We start from the raw sequence: 23,533 nt of genomic DNA on the forward strand, positions 1-23,533 counted from the left end.
AGGCGAATATTATAGCATATTTTATATAAAGGAGTTTTATTTTAATTATATTTCACAATACATCATAGTGATAAACACTTTTAACACCTTAATAATTTTTATACATTTATTCTAATGTCAAAATTGTAAACTGTAATAATTGATTGTACTAACATTTTATAGTGATTATTTTTTTAAATTTAAATCTAATACTGCATAAGATTTTTTTATTTACTGTGAATTTAATTTATTAGTGCAAAGGGGTGGTAGTCGAGAAAGGCTATTAGTTTCGAAACGGCATTTTACTCTGTTTCATTATAAACGTCCGTTTCACTTTGCAAATTGTTGCCACCAAATATTATTGCCTTGTATTATATTTAAAGAAATTTAATAATAAATAGTCTGCATGAATACATGTATGTTTCTCGCATTGTGAAAAAACGACGTTTATTTAGAGCCATCAAATTTTGAACAACATAATCCTCCACCCGAACAGCCGAATTTCGAATTTGTTTCAATCCATTTCATATTTTGTAAAACATTAATGAATTGTTGATTAAGAAACTCAACGAGTTCAAAGCGAGCAATGGCAACACTGTGCGGAAAATAACATCTTTATCTGCAGCGCGGAAATTCTAAAGATATGCTGTTTTCAAATATTTTGTGATACTGCTGTTGAATTGAATTTTGTGTTGTTTACGTGCGAAGAACATGATATTCAATAAATAGAGGTAACATAAAATCTGAGCGCTTCCAGATTTTATTTATTTATTTATTTTTATTACACTGAGATAAGTTTATGCTCCGAATTTTATGAATTATTAAAATAAATAATCATCATATGATGTTAATAATTAATAAACATATGATCAAATAAATTATTGTCTTGTAATGTTATAATAATTTTATAAACCACTGCCTGAAAATGCTTATAAAATTTTAAAATATAGATATCAGATCTTGTTTAATTTTGCTTTATTTGTTTCAAAGCTTCATGTACTATCAATCTTATTTAATTTTACGTTATTCATACGCAAAATTAAGTTCATAAATTTTGTGCTTAGAGTTTTTACCGTTTTACCAAAGTAAAAATGTTTGTACACGAATTACGCGTGAAAATTTGGAAAAAAACTGTGGCTTTTATAATCTCATCACTATACAACGTATCACATTTAATAATTAAAAAGAGTTATGTGATACAAACGCCATAGGTTTCAGTGTTAAAGTAAACCAGATCGTCTCTACTCTTTCTTGCCGACATGTCGGTGACGCACGCCCCGCCTACTAGGTTAGTCTGTCTCTTATAAGGTCCATGGCGTGGATCGACGCATCCGCCGTAAAGCTGTGGCGGTCCCACAAGTTACTTGTACCGTGATTCCGCAGCATGTGTAAGATGCCCTGGATGTTCCCGTGTCGACCAGAGCCATTTCCCGTCGATTGGTTGAACGTGGCCTGAACTCACGAAATACCCTCATATGCGGTCAGGTCGTAAATTTAGAACCCCTTTTTTCACAGGGGGGCTGAAAAGGAAGGGATACTCTTGCTCCTGGTCTTGAGAAAATGTGGGGGTCGTTTAAACATCTAACTTCTCTACATTCAGTTTTATACAGAGGAAAATACAAATTGAATTCTTCGAATGAATGCAATTTTGTACAATGAAAATGTATTATTTAACGATAAACTGTAAGATAAATAACATCTTTTTTTAAAGCCATAGGTGTAGAAAGACAGATATTTGTTACACGAATGAATTTGTAGTAAATATTGATTTTTACATTTCGAATGCTATGTTCCATGTATGCGAAGTAGCTGAGTATGTGAGATAATAGTCAAAACCGAATGGCTTTCAACCTTTTCACGGCTAAGGACTGTTTCTCAATTACATTGTGGTCGCTGCTTTTTGGTTAATTTTCTAATGAAATATAAACAATAATTGTTTTTATTTGAGACTTATGAATAAAATAACGCAAACTAGACTGCAGAAAATTCTTAAGAATGAAGTTAAATAATACTGAAAAATACATTATTGATGCACTTTTGTGTTTTATATGTAGTAGTATTAACTACTACTATAATCCTTAAATGGAAATCCTTAAATTATATATATCTATGTATAGGTATATATAAATGGAATCAAATATAGAACAAGGTATAAAATATCTTTATTATACAATGTTCATTACAATACGTATATTTACGTAATATCAATATAAATAGTTAGTTAGGTTTCGTACATATATAATTTATTTTTATATTTTGTATTTTTTGTATTAGATTCAGTATTGTATACGTATCTGAAGTTTAATTTTACTTGTTCTCTTTTTGGGTTACGACTTTAAATGAGAGAGAATTGTTAGGGCCTTCATAGGGATTACATTATATACAATCAGTTAGGATCCGACTTTTCCTTTCTTTTAATCCTTATATATATTGAAATACTACTTGATAAGTATACATAAAATATAGCAGTTTATTAAGCTACTTATTTATATATCTGTTGTTTGGTCTGGTTTGTTTGATTATAGCAAAGCATTCGACGGTTATTTGCCTAAAGGTGCCTCGTGGAGAACTTTCTAAGCAAAACTGACTCTTATGCACGTTACACGTGGGGAAAACCTCGAAAACGCCAATACAGCCATCCCCGTCGATGCGGATTCGAACCCCGGATCGACCTGCCAGAGTTCAACGACTTTACAGCTCAGCCGCTAGTGAGCCACACATATACATTAAATAGTATTTACATGTCGTTTATAAAGTATAATTGAGTGCAATTTAATCATAAAGAGTTAGAAAATATTCTACGGAATTACTTCACTTCGTAGACTTTTTGTTAAGCTTCACCATATTTCTTAAAGAGAATCTCAATGCTGGTTCCATTTCCAAGCTGTTTATGTACCTTATTTTTCATGCTTTGAATTATATTTAGAAAATTATTTCACTTGGTTATAGCTGAAAATACAGTTTTTTAATTGAAGAATTTAAGGGTAAGAAGAAAATTATGCCTTTTTCTAATTATTCTTGAAGCATTTAAGTTTTTTTAAAAAAAGCGCACATTAATACGGATCACTGAACTAAAGTGCTCGATACAAGACAGATTAATTAGCTACTAAATTTTGATTTTCGTTGAGTAAAAATGAATTCATCTGCATTCTATAAGAAAATAAATATTCAAAAAATGTTTTTTTTCCTATTCTCGCAGTCATAATATTTTTCTTAAATATTCAGCTAATTCATATTCAAATATTCCAATCCATTACAATAAGTAATAAATAGATACAGTAAATAAATAATTAAAATCAATTAAATGGAATTTTAATTGATTTTAATTGCCATTTTCCCTCTGATAAACTCCTATTTAGAGTTCAATAGCAGTCGATCAGCTTTTGTTGGGGGTGAATTTTTCTTTATGGTATGCTTACGTTATATATGTATGTACCATGCATTGCTCATACTCGTCAATTGCAGCTTTTAATATTTTTTGGAAAAAAATCAATTTGAGAATCCAGAAAATGATTCTTAGCGACGCTAAAACTATTATTACTAGGCACACTCTTGCCACAGTGTTTAAAAAAAAATCCCATTGTTTAAAGGTAGATTCTATGCTCATATTTTAGTCTAAAATTAAAAGCTGCGAGTCAAAATTAAGGGGGTTGCTCTTAGAAAGCCTCAATTAGAAGTAGTTATAGGAAATGTTAATCAATACTTATAATCTTACGGATTAAACACTTATTCCCTATTTGATCACGTGTATGGCAAACAGATATTCGTCATTCATAAAGAAAAGAAAGGTGAATCAAAATGAGTTATATTCTTGTTTTTCCAACTGCAAAAACATCTTAAGATACTATCGGATTTAATCTTTAAATTATTCCAGTAATAATCAGAACAATGGGGGCCATTATTCTTAACTATAATTTACTAATTTAAATCCTATTTTGGTTTCAAATGGCTTCATTAATTCGTTAATGATATACTGATATACTGATACTGAATTAGAGCTAAAAACACTTTTTTTTTAAAAAAATATATTTCCCCTTATGATCCCTGACACAGCCGTTTACTTTCCCTTTCCGTAATTTACGTCAGTCCCCTGCTCTTGACCGCATTTGCCAAGCCACCGAACTCACAGCGTCCGTTAAGAAGACTGCCATTGACCCCACAGCATAGACGCCAACGTTTAGAATGGTGCCGGACTGGAGCGATGTGGATGACAGAATGGCGAAACGTCGTGTTCTCAGATGAGTCACGCTTCTGTTTATCCAGTGACAGTCGACGTGGGGACAGTAACTGTGGAACTCCCCACCGCGCAACATCGTGGCATAATGGTTTTGGGCGCTATTGCCTACGATTCCAGGTCACCTCTAGTTCGTATTCAGGGCACTATGACGGCCCAACGATACTTGGATAATGTACTGCGGCCGGTGGCAATCCCCTACCTTCAGGGGCTGCATAATGCGATTTTTCAGCAGGATAATGCCCGAAAACACAGTGCTCGCATCTGCCAACATGCTCTGCAAGGTATACAGATGCTTCCCTGGCCACCGTACTCTCCTGACTTGTCACCAATCGAACATGTGTGGGATGTGATTGGAGGTCGTTAGCAGAATCTGCCCCAGCCTCGTTCAGAAGACGAATTGTGGCAAATGGTTGAAAGGAAATGGAGAGTCATTCCTCAGGACACCATTCGCACTCTTACTGACTCTATGCCTAGACGTGTTTCTCCGTGCATCGCTGTCCGCGGTGTTCCTACATCCTATTAAGCCGACGCCTTTCTCGCTCTGTATTCTGACTATCATTTTGAAATAAAGATCGCTTATTGCTGCTTGCTGTCTCTGTCTTTTTTCCAAATTTCATCATTTTCTGACCACTCCTTCTTGGTGTTGCATTTTCAGTGTCGAGCAGTGTATTTCAAAGCAGCTTTCAGATAATGTCTGGAATGGTATGGACAATATAAGCAAATGCATTATAAATTATATGCACGTAGAATATTGTTTACACCTTAAGTTATTTTCCAGATTTAAATTATGGAATATAAAGTAAGCTCCTTTGTAGCATAGCTTGCGGATAATGTTCTAAATAAATATTCCATGATATGTGCTGTCTAAATTTTCCTTGTTTTCTTTACTTTTCATTGAATTTGAGATTTTAAGTAATTATTTCTATAGGTAAGTAAATTTTGATTTCTGTGTCATCCATATCAGATTTTATTAGTTTACAGCTTAATAAAATAAATAAATAAGACACTTCATTAGCATAAATCATATAATGGAAAACAGCAATTGTCAGCATTTAAGACGTAACAGTTTATGAGAACTTCTATACACAGCTAAACCAACGCATAATATTAATATTGAACAGGGTATATTTCTAATTCAATTTATTCTTAATACTACAATATTTAGAGTGGATTTTAAAAATCTGTGCATCTGGAGATTTGTTGTTCTTTTCTCCTATGATACCATAGTTTGCACATAGTTATTTGTAACTTTTTTTTAAACTTTACTGGTATACAAGAACAACTTTTTGAATTTTAGAAATCTAAATGCTTTTTCATAATCAGTGACTTGTGTTTTGGTATTCTTTTAGGACGACATTTTTTCTTTTCTGGTTTCGTGTCAGAAACTGAAGACAACTGTACTTTTGATTTTTTCAGAAATTCGACATCCATTTGTTCATCTAGATAAACGCTGTTAATGAAATTGAGCAGAAGATCTACCTTGCCATTGAAAGAATCCATAACATTTGTTTTTTTCTCGACTTCTTTTAAACCTACTGGTAATACCTTATTTTGATTCTTTTGAATTCCCAAAAACAATTTCATACGACCAAATATGAAAGGTACCAATTCGTAGTCATTGTTTTGCAACTTAACGTCATATTTCACTTCTTCAAACGACTGAATGATTATAGTCAAAAGAATATTAACCAGGATAACAGAGGCGGTTAAAGCAAAAGTAAAAAAGGCTAAGGGTGCTAGAATTGGTGATGCAGCTTCCATGTCTTCGTAATTGAATTTCTTAAGCATCATGCTTATAGATGACTCAAAAGCCGCCAAAAAGGTACAGAATTCAAGAACAGCATGACCAAGGATCAACCAAAAGAGAGCAACAAAAGCAAAAAATGTTATAAGAAGGCATACCCCATAACCTTTCAGCTCTCTAGCGCACAATCTCAAGGTAGCTATCATGCTACCAATTCTTTTATTAAACCTCAAGAGTTTTAAAAACTTTAAAGTCGCAAGTGACATTAAAAAGCCAATGAGATAACAGAAAGTTTCGTCCAGAATCAGAGCTTCTTGTAATTTAATATATCCTGTACCTTCCGTAGCTGTAAATCTCTCCAGAATTCTCCACGTTATGATCATTTTATATATTTCGACACTAATAGCTGCATAAGCAGCACATAGATTTGCCAGTTCAGCAATATTCCAGTACTCTGTAAAATAACTTTTACCTTGTTTGCAACTAGCAGATAATTCATACACCGTATAGTAAGCAGTAAAAAAAAGGAAACCTATTTGGCAACCTAATTGCAACAATCCAGCCCCTGTATGGTAATGAAGTAACTTGATTGGATCAATATGGTAATATGGTACGATTCCTCCCCCTGGTAAAAATTCCGCCACAATAGTCGAAACCACAAATAAATTAACTTGGGCATTATAAGTACCAAATTCTACAAAGACTGCTCTTGTATCGCTATTGATCCAGGAAGTTTTTTCTAATTCCAGCATCTTTGTTATGAGCTTCTCTCCATCTTCATATCGTTTAGCGTCTAGACGAACTATGAAACCTCCTCCACCGTACCAGTCTAGTTGCCCCCAGAAAGGAAATCCGTTTAACTCACTAGCAGTCATGTATTTGTACTCCGGTGGCACTTTCGATTCCATTGTAATGTTCGAATGCCATTGTTTTTCATAAAAACCACTCTGTTCGTTTATTAAACCTCCATATCCTGCACACTCGGATACTACACTTTCCATCTGCCAAGGTACAGAGCAGGAATCTATAAGAGAAAATTCACTGATACATAAGCAATCAAGATTCATGTAGAAAGAAATACATACGAGTATTTCGTATAAATAAATAAAATTAAAAGGTAAGATATTAAAGAAAATACTTCCATGGGAACATCCAAGATTAGTATTTAAAACTTCAGTAAAATTTAATACTAAAAATAAATAAATTTACAAAAGAAATATAGCTTTTCAGCTATGTCATGAAGTTTTATTGGTTCTTTTCAGAGTATTTTACTTCGAAATTTTTTAACATGTACATTGGTCTGTGGTTCATTAATCTTGCAGGAATTTTCATTTATGTAATACAGAGCTTATGTTGAATTTTAAAGTGATTATAAAATGAATCTTTTCCTCAATAAGTATTCAATATAAAATCCAACTATCTTATAATGTTCATATAATTTTGATTTATTAGATAAGCATACAAAATGTATCAATATTAAAGACGTTAATTTAAATTAGCAATTAATAATATACCAAATAGTTATAAGTCCCATTATACCTTTTATATATTTTTCTTTTTACAGTTGAATATATGCAATACCCTATTATATTCTAGGAGCATTTGAGAATGCATTTTGCTCATATATCATGTAAACAGGAAATTAATGCTAATGATGCAATGTTCTAAATTTTACTAATTGAAAAAACCGTTACTTCGGTTATCCCGAATAGCCAGATTCTTGCAACTGTCGGGAATAGCCAACACCTCACTGAGCCTCGACAGTACCTCCTGTATGTAGGAGGTACTGGCCTCGAGCGATGTCTGGGATAACAAGTGACATGATTTTGTTATAAAAGTCTTCCACTATTAATAGTCATCCTGGCAGAAAGGATTATTTCTTCCATATATAAATATTACATGACCATGCAAGGCCTGTCTGTAACCATATATATGTTATTTGAAAACTTTGTCTTGTGCCCTTGAGAATTGGATCTTCGCAACATAATTTCAATAGTAAGTGGTCGGGAAAGGCCTTACATAAGTGGAGTACATTGAACTGACAACTTGCAGATAATGAAGCAGTAGCCAATACTCCTCTAGTTATTAAGGTATCTCATCAAGGTAACGTCTTTTCGGTATCATATGCTATCCAATTTCTATATAAAATCCCTGCACAGAAGAATCCTTCAAATGCACTCATGTCCGTATTTTTTCTTTCATACACAAAAATATTGATATCCATGAAATATTTAATTGATGTAATCCATTTTATCCAGGGAATGTGTCAAAGACAAGCCTAATTAGTGTTACCCAATCAAAAGTGATCAAACGGTTTCTGATATGCAAATCCAGGCGTTTAGTCATCTTACGAATCAAGCAGAGTGAATATCTGAGGGAATTTCTGCAATAGAATTTGATTTCATTTTAAGAACTCAAAACGATTTGTTGTGGTTCGAAAGTATCATTTGGAAAAATTTGTGAAAAAATGAATCATTGGCTGTTTATAAGCAAGTAGACAATTATGAAAGCAGTGAGATTTGTGAACATTTCAAGACAGTTTCAACGCCATGGAAATAATTTCAGAAGTGTAGAACTGTTGTAAGGTGGTTTGGACATAGTCGCAAATGAATAACAACAGCTTCTCAAGATCGATATCTTGCAATAACTGCCCTCGTAACAGGAAATCTACTACTCAGTAGTTACGTTCAGAGATTGGAACTACCACTGGAGCTGTTATATCACGGCAAATTGTCTAGAGAAGGCTTAAAGAAAAAGAACTTTGACAGAAAGACAACGTTATGTGTTTCACTGTCTTCACAACAAAAGTAGGATTGTTTTACTTAATAGTAAGAACACAAGTAAAGTGAACACTAGTGGTCCCAAGTTCTCTTTATTGATGAGTTGAGATTTACCGTATTTCCTGGCCTTTATTTTATTTCAAAATTTGCCCTAAAAATTAGTCTGCCACTTATGGGTCTAGGGTATTGTTTCGTCCTCTAAAATACAAGCTGATTCAGAGAGAAAAGTATTATTACTAACTATTTTTTTCTCGCATCAGGCATAGAAAATGCTTGTCGTTATTACAAATATAGATGAAAATATTGTTTTGAGCCAGCAGGAAGCAACAGAGTTTTAATATTTCCTTGAAAGTACTTCCTAGAAAATTCTCAAATAAATCTTAAATGTATACAATGTAATCTACATGCACGTGTGCTAATGTACCGTTATGCAGTTTAATTTCATCTGACATGTTAAACCATGAGCCGTGTCACTAAAAGTAGCTTAGAAAATAACTTTTGTAGCACGTATTTAGGAGTAATGTAGAACTGTTTGCAGATGCCTTATTTTTATAAAATTGATAAAATTATGAAACTTTCTGGTTTAGCACATTAAATGTAAAGTAATAAAAACAAATAACACAAATTCTTATTAGAAATCACGCTGCACCGATAACAAGATGTATCACGAACCACAGCAACATGTCACGTGAGCGGTATAGAAGCAATTTCGTTTTCAAAGCCATCTAACGTTTTCTACCTTTTCACGCTATCATTCATCTTATCCGAACTTACATTTGAAAAAGGTAAATATAAAGACAATGCTCTTACTTTTCCCCCTTTGTTTTACGTGTTACGATATTATGTATTGTAGAGGCATTAGATTTTTCGAAGCAGGAAAGATAAAAAATTAGCATTGCCCTCGCCGGGATCGACCCACGGACCTCTCGAATTTGCGTCGAGCGTGCTGACCACTACACTACGAAGGCATGCTAAGAATGCGAGGGAATAACCTTATATACTCCCACTTTTAAAAGGCGACTGGGGCTTTAGGGGACCCAATCTCCAAATCCTGGTGGTGAAGAATCATCATTCACCACCTTTTAGTTAGGACGCCACTGTAAAGACATGAGGATTTTTTTGGAAGCAGGAGATGTGAAAAATGAGCAACGCCTTCGCCGGAACTCGAAACACGGGCCTCTCGAATACGCGCCGACCATGCTGACCACTAAACTACGAAGGCATGCTTCTTAGCATGTCCCGCCTTTCTCCCGCCTAAGAAGGCAGGAGAAATACCTTATAGTATCATTCCATCGAAATTCATAAAATTATAATTCACAGTTTCTGAGAGATCCATGATTTCATACATGCAAAAATAATTTTGGATATGAGTGTTCATTACTCGTTTAGTGGCAGTTTCAGGAAGTCACTGAATGCTATATGTTTTAGAATCATATAAGAAGTGTTAAGTGCATTTGGAGAATTATCTGAAAAAAAAAAAAAAAAAAGAAAGAAAGAAAGAAAGAAAGAAAATAAGCCTAGACTGTTGCGTTCAAGTAATGCATGGTAGTGATTACGAAAAATTATTATAACGATTAATTTTAAATAATAAAATATACAGTAATCACGAATAAATTGTTGTTAAGTTAACCAAATGGCAGAATATGGAAATGTATCGAAAGCATTCTACAATTTTAGAATTTAGGTTATCTCGTAACCAATATTACAAAGTTTGTGAGGTTTTATGTAACGTCTTAGTGCCATAAAACTCGTTTAGAAACTATCGATATAGTAGATCTTCATATTGCAGATAAATATGGTCGAAAATTTATGGCATTTATTCCATTCAAAAAACATTTTGTCGATCTTGTAGAAATATAATGCCATCTTAAAGATTCTCTAGATATATATTTTTGCGCAAAAACAATCTTGTATTGGAGGTATTAAAACAAAACATTTTGTGATGTTACTCTCGCCCTTTTACTTTGGATTTAAAAACGAGGAGGAATGAATCATATACCAGCGATATAAATTAATTGCCGATTGTTATCTTAGTTAATACTTTATACAAGGAGTTAGTAAAAGAAAGGCAAACTAATCTTGAATAATTACAGTAATTTATATTAGCGGGAGTTTAAGATTTTTCGTCAAAATTTTTTTCTCCTAATATCTGCTATTCTCTATTCTGTTACCTTTCACGATTAATTTTTCGAGGTATTTTAGGTGCTTGTTGCAAAAAGCGTGAGGCATTTCGTTAGGGTAATACAACATTACTTTAGTATTATAGCTCTTGAATGTCGCAATTTCAGCTCTTAAAAAAACATCTTCCCCCCCCTTCCTTAAAAATCTTTTGAAGGTTTTATTAGAAAAATACGTAAATAAATTGTAGAATGAAAACACTAAAACAATGAATTAAATGCTAGAGCTTAATTTTCAACAATTTTGATTTAAATACATATGAAGTTCATTCACTTTATCTGCCCAAGTTAAAAAAAGTAATGTGTTTGAAATATTATTTTGAAAAAAAGTTGCATATTATGTTTAAAAAATGTAAGTGGTTGATCAGTTCCTGAGTAATTAAAACTGCATAACTTTGGTAATTTGCTGCAGGTTCTGTTCCTTGTGGACTGGCTACGCAAGAATTTTGTGTTTTTCTGCATATGCAAGAGGTACATATAAAAAAGTTTCATGGTTTGTCACTTTATAATATAAATATGATCAATTTCCCTTACAAAAGTCAAAGCGGATTAAACCGCTGAACATTGATAGCACGTCCAAACGCTATTGCCGATAAATGCATTGGTTGGGCAAGCAACGTTATAAATGTGAAAAGCCAGGGAAATTAACCACGCAGTTACCCCGTTAGCTGAGTCCAACTCTCAGTATACAGTGATCCTAGGAAACACCAATAATTTGCTATCAGTCATTTTACAACATTTTTGCTCGCTGATATTAGAAATTTCTGTTGTTTCAGGTAATATTAAAAAGAGTATAATACTAAATACCACATGATTTTATGATAAATTTAAATAATAATTCGTAGCTAATGTATATAACTGCACTAAAAAAATTGCCTTAAAATTGAAATTATTCAGCTGTAAGGAAAATTCTCTAACCATATCATGGATAATTTGACGAGGGCGGCTCTTTGTCAGAACGGATTTGCCTAAAATAACACTTAAGAATCTGTTTAAAACTACACATGCTTTACTACACATAAAAATTATGCTTTCCATACCGTCGAGTTACGATTGATGTCTGTTATAACGATCCCTTGCGTCCTAAAGAAAAAGCATTATTATCAGAGATTGCTGTAAAGGAAGTGTATTTAACGTGCTCTTATCAGCTGGGGGCTTCAGTAGTTGTTATGGAATGGTCACTATGTAAGGATAATTTTATTTTTAGAACTGATTATTTTATGTTAATTCCCTTTCTGATCATGCCTCGTTTCATTTACCTGCTAGAATGCAACGCCCGCGATACTCAAATTTGGTAGAAAGAAGGAAATATTTAAAGGAAAGTTTGAGGGTGAAATCATAGCGTATTCTGCCAATTTGAAGGCCACGTTGCTAACTTTGATTTTCTAGCGATTAGAATTCTGCGGCATTGAGTTATTCTTGCTAGTAGGCTTGTTTACTCCAACTTCGATCAAAGCCAACTTGCGAGCTAGTTAAACTGTGAAGCCGTTAGGCTAGACTTAATTGTTATTAACTTAAGTTTATCCAGTAATCCATTATTTATAAACACCAGTTGGTGCCGTCTGTTAAACTTTATTTGGGTTAATAAAAAGGTCCTTTACACCCTTTTCCTTTCTCTGTGGTACTTACAAGACATAGTGATAATTCGCCACTTGTCTTTCAGAGTTTTGCTCTAGTGCTCCCTAAGAAGATCGAACTCTATAAATATAATGAGCATCATCCGCATTTATTATTGTAATCGTATAATATTTAGGCTGTTAAATAAATCCTTCAAGAAAGTTAATTTTTTTCTTTTCTTGTTTTTTTTTAATTGAAAATTCAAAGTTTTGAATTTATTTTGCATTTACACATAACGCTTCTGTGCATTTTATAATCACCAGTTAATAATAATGCAAAAATTTTTAAAATGCTCTTTAAGTAAATAGGTAGCTAAAAATTTTAAAATATCTCTCTAGTTTTGGATTAAGCTGCCATTGATCTAAACGAAATTCATTCTATTTTCTCTTTTATTGTAAGTAATTATGTACCCACGTGACAAATGATATCATTAATACATAAAAGTTTATACAGAGAGGTTGTAAAAATATTCAAATGTAGAGAGCATGAAAGAATATTATGGGTGTTCGGAAGTTTTTTTTTTTTTTTTAATCTTCTAAAGTTTTTTTTTCTTTTTGTTTTTCGTATCTTTTCCGTTACTCCCCATTATATTCACAATATAACACTGCATACAGTTTTTTTTTCAACTTGTATTTTTCATGTCTCGAAAGCGCGACTTAGCGACGATATATATTAGATTTATATATAGTATTGTTCTAATACAGGTATTTTGACACAAAATCGACTTTTTCGGGAAAGACATGCTACTTTTTTTTTCATATTTCGTTTGTACGACTCAAATTATGACAAACTGCCAAGTTTTGTAAAAATCGCGCGAGTAGTTTTTAAAAAATTAGCTCTCAAAATTTTAGCTCCTCAGTGTTAATTGAATTTTATATATGTTTATTAATATCTCTTTTTTATTAAAATTATTTGAGTCTTCCTTTCATATTTTGAAATTTAGGCTTAATCCAAACATAATTCGACCATTTTTATGATTTATTTTAAAAATTTGTATTTTTAAATATTTGCTTTTTTTTTAATTTTTCGAAAAACATTTTGAATTATAGCCTCTAAAAGTTTTGCCATCATCTTAATGAAGATGCATGTCTAAGCATACCTGCAAAAAATTAGAGTTTTTTATTCAAAATTTCCTAAGATATATGTGAATTTACATTTCGCGCGTTTTTAAATTTGGAGTATTTATTATAAGGGATAATAACGAAAATGTGGTTTACGCACTTTGCTAAAATTATTTGAAAGTATGAACGATGACTTTTTTTCCGCTCGACAATGAAGAAAAAGGAATGGAAAATAGGTTGCTATAAATGAAGAAGTTCGTCAAGCGAATTATTCTTGGCGCAAACTGAAAGAAATCCACCGAGATAAATTTTCAAATTTCTCACCAAAAATTACAAAATTTAATATCGAGGCATAATTTGGGTCGTAAAATCGAAATATGGAAAAACAATGGTATGTTATTTCAGAAAAAGTACGATTTTGTGTCAAAATATCCTAAGTTGACGTGGAAAACGCAATTTGAATTTCGTCCATGGGCCCAGTAGAACGGGAGATATAGAACTGTATACTTGTTTTTTATTGTCGCAGTATACATTTCTATTTAGGTAGTATGATCTATTTAGATGGTGTGATAGTCTTGGGGTAAAATGTACCAGGACGTAAAGAGAGAAGAGTGTGCCCACTCCATTGCTTTACCCGGTGTAGAGAAATCCGTGCAGAGCAGAGCTCGAAATATGCGTCTAGAAGAGGAAGGACTCGTTATGGGACCGTTTAAGGCATTTTGGCGAAAAGGCTGGACAAATGGTAATTCTTCGGTGTAGGAATGATATTTTGGGTAAGATGTGACTTGAGCGAGGTGACACTTTTAGAGTTTAACCTGGTGTAAATTTACAGATTAAAATGTTAATGCTTTTTATTTTTTTCCCCAGCCAAACGGAATGCGTCCTGGACTAACAAATAAGAATTAATTTAAACATTCAATACAAATGTTTAATGAAATGTTTAATGAAAATAATTTAATGAAATTTAATTTAAACATTCAATACAAATGTTTTCGTAAACAGTTTCTCAGAAAGAACAATGTTGAGACCAAATTAAGATTACCAGATAAGAAATTCAAATTAATGTATTTTTCATTAAAATATATGTGGGAGGGGAAATACTACGCCTGTTGTCTGGCGCTTCTAAACCGCTGAATCTCCATTCGATCCAGGCAGATGGAAAGTTAAAAGGAAGAAGACGTCTTCCTGAGATAACCTGCACCGATACTACAGACTTTCAGTAATCAATCATAGCGGGATTTTCAAACTTAATGCGGGAAACAGACGCTCCCGAATTTTTTTGACTTTTCAAATGGTGGTTAACAAGAACTGAACTGTTAATTGTCCTTTTAATTACTTAACATGTCTTTTTTGGGGGGGGAACTGTACATACATGTCTTACCATGAAAGGTGGTGTTAATTTACCGAATCTTTGAACATACATATTATATATATGTCCTTAAAAAGTAATTCAAGTTATTGAAAATGCTGTAAATATTCAGGAAAAATAACAAGGTACCAGTAATCATGTTTACAGTAATCCTGTTTTAGAAATGAAAATAAAAGCATGAAATCAGAAAAATGAGGGCATCACACTAATCGGGTCTCATTAAATCCTAAATAATGTCTTACAGATACAAATCCATGCGATAAGAAAAGTAAAATGGAATGATTAAATGAAATTTGTTTAACATGCTGCAAATTTTGATACCCATTTCATAAATTATTATAATTTGACTATGCATATAGTAATACATAAGAACTGCAACAATTAATTTTACTGTTTCACTTTACCGATAGGCACTACTATTCGCCATCAGAATTTAAAGGCCGTTGTTATAATAATCCGAATTTCTTTTATGATTACTTTGTAGAGATTATAACGTTTCTCGGACCTTAGAAGCGTAAAATCATTTATGCTTTGGCCAAGAACTGGGCCATAGTTCGTCCAGCTCTAAACTGAATATCCTAACTTCTATATTACAAGGACATGCCCTGAAAGAATGTCACGACTTAACTTAGCAAGTTAATGTTTTCTATTAATTTATGAGATTTTATCTGATCTGGAACTTCTCTTCAGACGTGAAGAGAATTTTCTTTATGTCTAAAGTAACTCCAAGCCATGGAAAAGTTTTAATAAACTTTTTTATGAAACAGAAATTAGAACATAAATGCACTTTTATGTGCTAACAAAACCACCCACAGCTCGTGTGATGCATCTGAAGGAACAGTCAGTTTAAAGTGAAGACGTGAAATAGTAGTCAGGGACTACACAATTTAAACCTAATCTAAACTTGCTCAGTAATTATAATCAGAGAGTCAAAACTAATTTGTCGGCAGCAGCTATCAAACTGGCAAGAACAAAACGTAGAGTGCTCGCGCAGGTCAGAAACAGTCTCCATCTTAAAATCCTCAATCCTCAGTTTAAATACTGGCTACATTTATTTGCATTCTGATGAATAAACGGAAAGAAGAAATTATAGTAAAGGCTGGAATTACAAATAAGTGGTTACTTTAAACAATAAAGCTTAGAAATTTAATGTTAAATTAAGATATTAGAGCAACTTTGATAATTCAAATAAATAGAGATTTTCCAAACTTACCTTTTCGAGCTCTGACCTGTCTCAGAACAGGGTATCCAATCTTAAAATTGTTCCTGTCGTCCAACAATAATCGAAGTCCTAAAGGCTTTCGTCCATTGTACCACAATCCAGCGAAAAGCTCTGGCAAAAGAGCATTTCGAGTCCAGTTCCAAAATTTCACTTCAGTTGTAACCTATGTTAAAAGATACTTCTATGATCAACTACAAATATGACATATTTATCAACAAATTTTTAAATTGCACTTTACGCTGTAATTAATAAAACCATAAGCAACTATTTTTGCTTTGTTTTGTGATATAAAAATTTTGAGTAATGAAAATCGTTCCATAAATAAAAATTATTAGTCACGGAGCATGTTTCTTAAATTCAAAAATATCACATCATAATACACAGTTACAACAGAATTTTCAGTAGTCGTAGTGTAAGGTATTTTTTCTTTCCTTCCAGTATGCCTTCGTAGCGTAACGGTAGCACACTCGGCACCTATTCGACAGGTCTAGGTTCGAGTACCGGCGAGGGCATCATTCCTTTTCATGTCTCCTGCTTCAGAATAACCTAGTGACTCTGCAACACATTTTACGTATTAAAAACCATGTAGCTATCGATGCTATAGGATTATGTTTACAGAACTATAAAGAAAACGCTTCATTAAAAATTGCAGTATATCTTGTGTTAATAATCCTCCTTGTAAGCATTAAATTTATAAAGGTGTTCTATAGTATTTTACTTCACATATAATTAAGGAATAGTTTGTCGATCAACCATTTAATTTTCAGAATGGCAATGCTTTTTATTGCAAAGATATCAAAATGTTAAATTTTTGATTAAGAGATCATAAACATCAGTTTGGATATCAATCTCATAAGTGCAATAAAAGGCGATATTTGTTAACGAACTGGAGGTTAAAGAGATGCCTTTGACCAGAGGGATGTAAAATGCAGATATTACATTTAGTGTAACTGTATCTAATGAATGAGATGCAGAAACTATACATATGAATGTGTATATATGAATATATATCCCTCTCCCCCCTTTTCAAAATGTAGTCCCGTGATAGTTGCACCGTAGCATTACTTTATAGGCATTTAAAGTTCATGGGAAAATCAAGTCAAGTGTACGAATTCTGTAACAGTTGAATTCGACTATTATTGGATGATAGCTCCTTGATATGTCTCAAATCAGTGGTGTTCTTACTGCACAATATGTCAAAGATGCAGGCCGTCCATACGGGATAGTGGTTCGTGATGCTGACTGCTGATGTATCAACAACTGGTTTGAAGAAATGAAGATCAACATCAATCCTAACAAAAGCTGCACAGTGGTTTTTCGTCGATATAAAAGCAATCAATGCATTCAACCTATCTACATTTAGTCAATTTACTCCTAATGATACTCAAGTCGAGATTCTCCAGTAAGTCCTTACCCAAGTAATTAGAGGGTCATCTAGGACAAAACTTAACTTCAAACCCAATATTCCTTTCGACAAAGCATATGCAATTCTGATGAGTATTTATTTCACTATTGGTCGTCGCTTGAATATATACGTAATATATTCTGTAAATATTGGGATTATTAGAAGATAGATGTGCAATTACATAAGATGACGTCCACAGACAGACCTGTCTGAAGACAATAAGACACAATCTTTTTCTAAACACTAAATTCTCGATACCTTTTTCATTCACACATCATCATGGGCTTCGATGTGCACCTCACAAGTTTGGGACAGCTTATCACATCTTTAGCCAATGGAGAACACAGGGATGTATGGCACGTGCTGGCACAGCAAAAGGAAAACGGGAAAGTAAGTGTGTATTTTAGCAACAGCGAAATATACAGAATCGGTTCTTTATTGAAATTTTGAACAAGTTCGGTGCTGAAGCTAACAGACTTTTATATCTTCAAACAATGAAGCCCATCTTGATGCATGCCTTCCCTGTTTCAGCAACGGCAGCCAAGTCGAAAAGAAAATTTTTACAAACTCTCCGAAACAAAACGTTAAAAATCATTCTTAAGATTCCTCGATTTGTGCATAACGCGACCATTCATCGAGATTTGAAAGTCCTTTAATATGATATTCTAACTTCGATGCACAACTTGGTACTGAGGCAACAAGAATAGAAATTGAGACAGTAATCCTTCTCAAATAATCAGTTGCCTTGGAGAACTCTGGCTTTCTAACTGAACAGCCATTCAAGCATTCAAGGACAGCACAGAACAATATTAAGCGGTAACATTTTTTTTCCTTCTTAGTAATACGTTTATCTCATAAATCTCACTACCTCACAGGACTAGCTAAATGATATGCAAGCATGTCTCACCTTAGACTCATACTTACACATCAGGGCTGATCTCCAAACTTCGGATGGTAGCTTACGTTTTGTGGAAGAACTATGCGAAATGACATCATTCGGTACAGCTTAATTCGTAGAATACAGTACTGTAATTCAAAGTGAAATAAAAAGCGTCTTTCAACATTGGGCCGATCATGCATTTTTGAGCAAACGATTGTAGAGGTTAAGTTTCTAACAGTTATTTTAATTTTAAAACATACTTTACTGTTTATTCTCGTTTTCTACCTACTATTCCTTACCAGAATAAGTTTTTAGTATCGCGTTACATATAAATGAGGTAGAAAGAGTATTTAAATGAAAGTTTCGCTTACTTTAGAAGAGCTTAGGAGTCCTTAGTGGCGGCGTGTTTGTCGTCAGGTTATTTTGTTGTTTAAGCTAACTATGCTCGACCGTATTGTACGTGTCTGCTGATATTATCCGGTTAATTTAATTAAGGGCCAACTACGTTAGATAATTTTGTACAGCTTCCGTTAAGTTCAGTTTAGTTTAGTATTAGTTTAGTTTATTTAGTTTCTTATTTTCTTATTTTGATTTAAAGCCCAAGGGGAGGCTTTTCTGTAAGCAGAAGAAAAGGATCATCCGTGTTCTTAGTTTGAGATAATAAAGGGTGAGTTTAACCCTTTTCTGGACTTTTCATTTACACATTTAGACTCAGCGATAAGTCGCTAAGATTTCTATTAAGCATATACAAAGTATTTAGAAACATTAGACAATGTTTGAGAGAAGCAGCTCGAGTTTCTTTCATTAGGAACAGATCTCATTGTTCTTCGTTAACAACATAGACGGGTGTTTTTAGATACAGTAATCCCCGAATTAACTAAGTAATGCCTTTAGTAAATCCTTATTTAAGTCAAATTTGTAAATTGCTTAATGCATCGTAGCCGGACCTCCCAGCTCATTCAAAGATGAGGCGATTCGTTTTTAGAAGACGCGTATTTACTAGAATATTTAAGGTATTACAGTTTCAAAGTTTAATATAGACAATTCACATGTTAACGCGGGAAATTTTAGGAGTTTGTCTCAAAAACCAATTTGATTTAACCACATTAGGTTATTCAAAACTCTAACAGTGCAGAATAGTCACCAAAAAGCATACAGAACATGCGGTTTTTTTAAAGGGTCTTACGAACTTTTTCTTATTTGGCATCTATAACGTCTTGCTCACAGGTTGTATTAGTTTTCTATGTACCATTCCAATTTTAGTATAAGTACTGGAATTAATGGTATTGAAAAATATTTTATTTTTTATATTTCCTACTCACTTATTAATAAATTTCGGATTTATGTAAGTCAACCTTAATTTTTGGCTTTTTTCAGAACCCTTCTTTAATGCACGTATATTCTATGAATATAAATGTAGCTGAACAAAGCAGACACGTAAAAGCACTATGAGTTACTTCTTAACGCCGCCTTAGACAAGAACGCAAACTGCGAGTTCAAAATCAGCGTGTTAAGAGATATTGTTTCTTGCTAGCTACGCCCGGATATGCTTCAGCTTGGCAGTTCGCCCTTACGTCTGATTTGTTAGAAGGATGGAGTTGTAAGTTGGAGGCAATGGTTTGCTAATCTTCAGTTCTAGATTCCGATGAAAATGTTATTTTATCCCTAGATAACTTTTCATTTAATTTTCACAGAAGCAAGAAAGCGGTTTAATTCCAATATGTCTCTCTGAAGTAGCCATGTTGGAATTGGCGTTTGCAATTTTTCTTTTGTAACATACAGATTAATAATGTTGTGTAAACATTTTATTTTGGTTCTAAACTTTGAGTATTACTAACTTTATTTTGTTACTAATTTTTGAGTATTATTGACTTTATTTTGTTACTATACTTGAAACATTATTGAGTAAATTTTGAGTATTGTAAATTTAACATAAATTAAGGGAGGGCAGAAATTAGTTTAAAACTTTTAACCAACCTAAACTGTGTTCTGACTTTGGTAAGAGCAAATACGAGTTTTAAATAAAAGTTAAATCTTACAACTCGGTTCATTGATTACTCTGTTAGAAAGCAGATATTCGAACATGGTCTTCGATTCTCTGAAAAATCAGACCGAGCTCTTCTAACACGATCCATCCTCTCTGTCACAAAATGCGTAAGAGTAGTTTCTTGACAACATGGTGGCGGATTTAGATTGTGTCATCTCAGATCCTTGATCTTAAACTTCAGAATCTTGGTTTTAGTACAAAATAATGTTGCGCGATATACTGCTGCAGAGGATAAAAACGGAACATGGTCTGTGTTCGCATTCTCTGACAACAGCTTGGCAGGTGTGGCTAGGAATCCCATTCGACTTATTGGCGATTGATTGATAATCTGAATTGATTCTGTTATCATAACATTTTTTAAAAAGTGGTTAGTTTGATGAATCAGAACAATACAATTTTCCCTGAAACGTTATAATATATTCGAATATTTTAATAGCATGGTGTTAGTTGCATGTAGAATGAAATAGTGCAAACTGTTTTATAGGTGAATCAGCCTAGTTTAATGCAGAAGATACATTGTTTTTTTTCCTTTAATATTTATACACCTTCTTTGGCAGTTATTAATAGAAAACTATTGCTTAGATATTGCTGAATTCTACGTTTCTTCATCATTATTGAATATTTTTCAAACTCTAGCAGGAATAGTACATATTTTTTGTTAAATTTCAAGTGGTAAAATGATGGAAAATTATTGATGCTGTTAAACTAATAAATAGATTTTTTATAAAAGCTTTACCAACGAGATTTTAAGGAATTATGATAATGAATGAAAATATGTTTTTAATCATGTACAATAACTTATATTTACCATTGCTTAAATGATACATTAACCTTCAGCAGAGTACTAATCGCAAAAATAGAAAAATGAAATTGATTTATTTATTACTGTTATTGTACTAATTCTATCATGACATTTTAAAGAGCCATTGTTATCATACATACGACAAAACTACAGTCCATCATGAAAAGAAAGTAAAACGTATTGCTACATAAATTCCAATGAATTATCAAATTATAGTGTGAAAGTATGAAATTCCTGAAAATGGAAAGAAATTTTGTATGAGTAAGAAAGCACAGTTATTAGAAACTAAAGTAATATACATATATTACAATAATTATATATATATATATATATATATATATATATATATATATATATATATTACAATTATAATATACAATATATATGTATTACAATATATTATCATATACATATATTGCAATTAATATACATATATTAGAAAAATTCTTTCGAGACAGAAGAGTATAATTACAAAAGAGAACTCACTTCGTTAAAATCATGCCATAAATCTCCAGGCTTGATAAAATTATTAATAACAGTTTCTCTAAGATAGAAACTATTAGGGTCTCTATTACCATAGCTGAGAATCATCAAAATCCACAAATATAAGGCATAAGCTGTAATCTCTTTCAATAATTTATGCATCCGAATCTCTTTTTCGCGTATTTTCCGGGCTGCTTCTAGAGCTTGAAGATCAATTGGCCTGTATTTGGGTCTCTGGACAGATATTCCTGGGTCTTTAAAAGAAACAAACATGTTAATACTTTTGTGGTTACGTACGAAACGATATTTCTAAAAAACCCATCCCTCTTCACAAAATTATTTCGTTGATTTCAAATGAGAGAAGAAAGTGAAATGCACTGAGAGTCATACTGATAATTTTATGCAAAACAGTAATTTAATATATTACTGCATTATTTATATCTTATAACCCAGGTTTATTCAATGGCCGATGCCTCGTAGGTCTAACCACAACTGTATGCTTATTGTCATCTGAAAAATTTTTAAAAATCTAATATTGCTAAACCAAAAATCTTAAAAAAATATGGAAAAATCATGAAATAAGATACTTTAGGTTGGTGTGATAATGAAATATTAATAATAAATTCTTACATATATCATAATAATTTTATCTGTTAATGCTGTCTTCTCACATAATTTGAATGAAAAATGCAGCGGTCTTTAAATCGCAAATTCCGCGAAAAAAATTTCAATGCTTGCTTTCACAATAAAGCTGTTTTTCGTAGCTTCAAGTCATAAAAAATTATTAGAGAGTTTAGAACTGTGCGATTTTAGAAACTTATATTTGTAAATAATTAGGTAACTAAGGATTTTACATACATATGTAATATTATACACTCCTTATTATGTTGCTGTATATTATAAAATATCTGACTAATTTTTCAAAAGAACTATTTACAGACACTCCCCAATTTATTGTGGAATTTCGCTTTCATTTATTTCTGTTGGAAGCCTGTGGACCACTGTTTCAATCGGCATTTCCAATCTCTTCTGGAAACTTTTAAATTGAAATTCAGTGTTTGAAAGAGATGCTACGATTTTTCGACGCACAGTATTCCAAATTAAGTTCAATCTGATGTTCTCCTTTATAAAATCAAGTTCAAATTCAGTAGCATTATTACTCATAACTAGCGTCTTTACTTCTTTCCATGTAATTTCTGATCTGAGGCAGTCTTTCTTTCGCAGCTCGATGAGGGTTACACGATGTCGGTGTTATCCTCAGTCAGCACAGCAAAGAAGTAATTTTGCATACCTAATTTTAGATTTTTGTTCATGGCATTCCACCATTTTCATCGGCCTATATTAACTTAACTCCAGTTTCAAAAGACAATTCTCACTTGCTTGGTGCAAATTTTTAGCGAAGTAATGATCCACTCCTGAAGTCTTCAACAGTAATTCTGAAACATCACTAAAAAGGCAAGGTTAGGATACTTGAATGTGGCAAAGCACACAAATGCTATCTGCTTAAGGGGAAGGATGCCTTCGTTGAGGTCTTTTTAAGAGAAATTCGCTCATATCCACGTTACACACAAAGAAAACCCTGAAAAACCAACAATGTTGCCAGCTCGTACTCCAAGATATGAATCTGGACTAAACTATCGTCATTCAGCACTCTTAACCATTCGGTTACTGGGTGTAAGACTTATCTCTATTATTCCACATAAACTAAATTAGATCCTACAATGAACCTG

At 32.8% G+C, this 23,533-nt stretch overlaps 1 protein-coding gene across 1 annotated transcript in view; it reads right to left on the minus strand.

The window, feature by feature from the left end:
* Positions 1-5,341: 5,341 nt before the first annotated feature.
* LOC118184587 (polycystin-1-like protein 2) overlaps positions 5,342-23,533 on the minus strand; it is a 53,542-nt gene continuing 35,350 nt past the window's right edge. The window contains exons 14-16 of the mRNA XM_035354291.2: positions 21,807-22,057; positions 16,178-16,349; positions 5,342-6,984 (exon numbers count right to left, since the gene is read on the minus strand). Coding sequence (XP_035210182.2) covers positions 5,510-6,984; positions 16,178-16,349; positions 21,807-22,057 — 1,898 coding nt within the window. The 3' untranslated portion in view covers positions 5,342-5,509. The remainder of the gene's footprint in view (positions 6,985-16,177; positions 16,350-21,806; positions 22,058-23,533) is intronic.

Source organism: Stegodyphus dumicola, chromosome 10 (genome assembly GCF_044657685.1).
Source record: "Stegodyphus dumicola isolate Sdum_Otavi_A_Nest chromosome 10, ASM4465768v1".
NCBI classification, from domain to species: Eukaryota; Metazoa; Arthropoda; class Arachnida; order Araneae; family Eresidae; genus Stegodyphus; species Stegodyphus dumicola.